Source organism: Bactrocera latifrons, unplaced genomic scaffold (assembly GCF_001853355.1).
Source record: "Bactrocera latifrons isolate USDA-ARS-PBARC rearing strain unplaced genomic scaffold, ASM185335v1 scaffold_3, whole genome shotgun sequence".
Lineage (NCBI taxonomy): Eukaryota > Metazoa > Arthropoda > Insecta > Diptera > Tephritidae > Bactrocera > Bactrocera latifrons.
The window spans coordinates 1,189,292-1,194,328 of NW_017536629.1; the positions used below are offsets into that span (position 1 = coordinate 1,189,292).

The 5,037-nt window shown below is 37.4% G+C and overlaps 1 protein-coding gene across 11 annotated transcripts in view; it reads right to left on the minus strand.

The window, feature by feature from the left end:
- LOC108970407 (protein lap4) overlaps positions 1–5,037 on the minus strand; it is a gene marked incomplete in the record, with an annotated part of 147,788 nt that overhangs the window by 72,175 nt on the left and 70,576 nt on the right. For all 11 annotated transcript variants that reach the window (XM_018935756.1, XM_018935747.1, XM_018935750.1 and 8 more), the window contains 3 exon segments: positions 750–950; positions 1,445–1,729; positions 1,982–2,337. In XM_018935756.1, the coding sequence (XP_018791301.1) occupies positions 750–950; positions 1,445–1,729; positions 1,982–2,337 (842 nt within the window).

The following is a 5,037-nucleotide window of genomic DNA, read 5'->3' on the forward strand; positions in this document are numbered from 1 at the left end:
TTTTTTGCAATCACCTTCTGAAGTATCAGTTCTTGTCCCTAAAAAAAGACTGTAACCTCTTTATTTTGGATTTAACAGAATCCTTAATCATTTCCAAAAATTTTATGTTGAGTTTTTGCATATTTTGCAAGTGCTGCTACAACTTTGAAAAAGCGATATTCTATTACAAAATTTTTTCGTTCCACAAAGAAGCTCTTATTGATATTTTTCACTCAAACATTTGTTTTAAAGTTATACGCAGGCAAAGTTATACATGAAATGGACTGAGCATGCATACTGGTGATTTATACATTCTGTGTTGCTCATACGCCATGGAGTACTGCATGAATAGAGTACATTTGATCCATAACTTTAACTGGGATAACTTTTAAAGGAACATTTTCATGAAAAATATTATGCAGTGTTTTTTGGTAGAGCCGAAGTTTTTTTTATTAGAATAAACCCTTTTTCAGAAAATTAGATTTTTTAGTTCTGGAGATAAACATTTCTTTGCAAAAAGATAAGAAGTCTCATATAAAATTTATGGGAAAAAAATGATTTAGGCTAGGTGCAGACTGAAAGCAAAGACTTTGTTTACGTTGGATCTTTGTTTTTTCTTGTTTTAGAGAAAAACCTGAACTACAGACAACGTTTCCAAAAACAAAAATAATGAAATTGGAAAATAAAGCACACCCTAATGCACGGTAAAGTCATTATAGCATATGCGAGTGCTGCATATTGTTGTTGTGGTGTCGGTTTAATGCACTTACAGCCATCACGCGGTCGCCAACCATTATTTTGCCGTCACGATGCGCTAAACCGCCTTCAGTTATGCGTGAAATGAAAATTCCATCGCAGCCATCCTTAAATGGTGGTGAGCCTTTACCGCCGGCAATGCTAAAGCCCAAGCCCTGTCCGATTTGATCACGAATTAAAGTGGTGTGTAGTTGTAAATAGCTCAAGGGGGCATCCTGCAATGATGAAATGAAATGCATGTAAAAGGCAAAAGTCAAATTGAAGTGGCGAAAATTGGTGCATATTCTTGAAAAAAGCATGATTTCAAACTTAGCAAATAAATTGTAGAAAATGCGGCTGATTTCTCAAATCTCTTAGGATCAATAGAAGTTAGTAGCACAAGTGGCTAATAAAAATGGTCGAATTATTTTTACAAATTAGTGTTATATGTACTAATTTCTTACAAAACAAAACAAAAAAAAAAAACAAAGAGTTCGATTTTCATCAACACACTTCGTGCCGATGCTGCATGCCGTCAATTTGTTATTATTTATCAAATATTCATATTTTCCAAATTATTTTTCAAATATTTGTTGCAAAACTTTTTCTGCGGGAGCAAAATTCCGTTTACTACTTTCATTTAATTTGCGTTTGCAAAACCATTTTTCATGAATTTTACTAAAAATTCAGCTGCAAAACTGACCGACGACCGACAACCTACAAAACCGACCTTGCCATTTTCCAAAACGCCATTTGTTGCACCCACCCCAACATGTTGCGGTTGGAGTTGTTGTTGCGGCTGATGTGATAAATTTGCCGCATTTGTTGGTCTTGCTGCTGTTGCTGTTGTTGGTGTTGTAAATACATTCGCTTGATAGCTGTTGAAGTTGGCAGGCGCATGCTGTAATTGTTGTTGTTGTTGCAGCTGTTGCTGTTCTGGAATAATTTCAATCGGTGCCGGAATGAATTTTTCATGCTGCTGCGCTGCGGCCAACGGTCGCGTTTCCACCGATATCTGCAAGTGAAGAAATTTTAATGTGCAAATATTTGTATGTTTATATTCGCATTGCATTGCAGTAAGTAAAAATCAATTTGCAAACATATATTAAGCGACAATTCGCACTTTCCCAGCGCTAATTGCATGTTTAACGACACAATTTACCGCAGCAAGCGTTTAATTGCGCTACAAATGAGGTATCTGCACAACTTGTGACGTTGACATAAAAGCTATATATATATATATTTATATTTGTTTGTGTAAACCCACCTGTGAGACCGAGCCATCTTCGCTAAACACTGGATGGCCTATTAGGCGTGTAACTTCGCGCTCCACCACCAACACCAACACCGCACCGCAGGCCTTCAACACCTGCACGGCCTGATAGTGATCGGCGTCGACCACATTTATGCCATTCACTTTCAGTACTTTATCGCCAACTTTCAAGCCGGCCAAATCCGCTGGGCCACCCTCCGTGACGCGTGATATGAAAATGCCTTCGTCATCGCCTTTAAATGGTGTTGAACCGCGGCCGCCCGCTATGCTCAAGCCCAGACCGGCAGTGGTGCGTTCAATATGGATTTCGTACTGTTCGAGACGCAGCTCGGTGAGACCGTCCACGGCATCTACAATGGCAGAAAGAGAAGAATGCGTATGAGTTAATGTAATAGAAGTGTGTGGCATTAAATACGATTTGGAAGTAACATTTACGGACACAACTACAACTTTATGACATTTTCGCTTTCAGCAACTGCACTGCATATACATTTGTATATATAAGTATTCCCAGAAAAGTTTTGAGTTCAAGTAAGTCTCGTTGGTCTAGACAGTCTTATTTTACTGCTATGTTCTCATAGTACTCCAAGCCAAAGGCGCACATTGTTTGTAGTGCACGTCACGTTTGTTATTACCATGTAGAAATGCGCTTCGGCCACAAAAATGTAGGGCAGACTCAAATTCATGAGCTTCCAAGTCCCAAGCAAGCCCACCTGTGTGCGAGCACTTAGTTATGATTCCAGCTGCATATTCAGCCGCGCGCTGACAGAAACACTTCAGCTGCCGCAACATCATTACCGTTATCATTTAGCATTACCACGTAGTATATATTTGCTTACCATATTGTCGATTGTGCTCCAGATCGCCAGTGTACGTCGTTACGATGCGCACACGTTTGTCCTTGCGCCGCAGCGAATTGCTCGGACTGCGATTAGAGGAGGCGAGTGAACTGCGTAAGCTCATATTGGCCGGACTGTTGCGGCCGCTGGTGCTGCCCAGCGAGCCCGTACGCCGCGAGCGTGGCAGTGTGTTGTCGCCCTCCTTTATTTTTAACTTAATGTTGAACATATTAACGTTATGTTTGTCGTTTTTTCTGCTCTTCGTTTTCTACACTTATTTTTCTTATTCAATAATGCATTCGCTTCTATGTTTGTATGGTGTGTACGGTGTGACTGTGAATGTGAGTCAAAAATCGGCTTATACGCTTCACGTATTCGATATAAACAATAATATTTCTGCTTTTGCTTTCTTGCTTTATTCGTTGGTGTAACAGATTTTGTGTAAACGGATCACATACCCGCCGCCGTCTTCGTACTTGCAAGTACAGACACACACAATTATATCTAATGCATCATCATTCTGTAAAGAGCTTTTATCAATTTTATTATTTTGTGCAATTTCATCGAATCGCAAATCGTCCTCGCCTCTCGGCAGTAGAGGCAACAGTTGCAGTTGCCAGCGAACGGGAAGCTGAAGCAAAGTAGCTGGCATCTATGCGTACGCAATTTCATATAATCACAGAAGCACTAAAGCAAGATTTCAGCAGCAATGCAGTGAGAGCGAGCGCTCCGGCAGCTGGCGAAGCCAATATAAGAACGTAAAGTAAAAGCATATGCATATATGCATGAGCATGAATGTGTGTATGGGTGTATGTGTGTGTGTGTGTGTGTGTGCAGGAGGAGCAGTGGAAAAAATCGCAAGCACTTTACAAAATATATATTTGCTTATTGGATTTTAATGCGTTGAACTGCATCGATAATAGCTTTTGAAAGTGACTAGTGACTACACAATTCATCGCTTAAATCGTGCAACTAAGCGGCACAGCCAATGCAAGTTCGCTCGTGGCGCAATAATATATCTCTTTTTGGTACTTTGTAGATTTATTGCCAGCGTTTATATATTGCTTTGTACGGCAAACTTAAATGCTAGCGGTATTCCAGAGACTTTCGCAAGTATGTTTAAATAAATCGCGGATTATGGAAATTATTTTATCTTCTATTGCGAATATTTTTTAATTTTGTTGCAATGAAAATGATTTGATTAAAATTTTATTTAAGACGTTTACATGGCTTTTCTCGGGTAAAATACAGTATTTTTTCAACAATTTTTTTCTCATATAAAAAATTTAATATTTTATTGGAATTTTTTATTATTACAAACATCATAGTGTATGAAAAACAAAGAAATTCTGAAATTTTTTGGAAAAAATATTTTATACTCGGCCAGGATCGCCTAAAGTGAACCATACGTCTTGTATTTAAAACCTTAACTTAGAAGTTGGACGAAGGAAAAAGCTGAAATTTTTTTTGGATTTTTGGCAGACATTTTTACAAAATAATTAAAACTTTACATTGTTTTTTTTTTTTTAATAGTTCAAAGTTTTTAAWAACTCAAAGACCTGTGTAAAATTTCATTAAGGTCGGTTGAGTAGTTTTCGAGAAATCTTGCCAACCGACTTCTAAAAACAGTTTCGAAAAAAACGCGTTTAATGACGTCGGACTTAGCCTAGCTACTAGCCTTGAGCGCAGAAGTTCACAAAGCTGTATCTCTGAAACTATTACTCGGATCAACTTGAAAGTTTGCGACAATATTCTAGAGGTGTTTTTGAATTTAATAAGACAATAAAAAATAATTCGATTCTTTGAAACCCGTAAGCCATGTAACTCTTATCTTATTGTTATATAGTAAGTCGAGCTCCAAAAATCTTAAAAAACGCATAGCGCGAGTTTGAGACTTTTTTTCATATTTTTGGACTGTCGTGCTTCAGCAAAGAGCTAAAAAATGTCAGCGAAACTTTTAAATTTAACAACAACAACAATTTCATATTAAATAATAACAAGTAGTACACTTTTAGCACTGCTCTATCAAAACATCATACCAAACCGTCTCTACACGCAAACATAAGAGTTGAAATATATATTTAATGGTGACAGTTTTTTAAATTTTGAACTAGATGTATAACAATATATTACAGCAAAGTCCAAGACATTGCGTGGAAATTTTAGTTACATTATAAAATCTTTTTTTAGCTTTTTTTTATTAATTTTAAA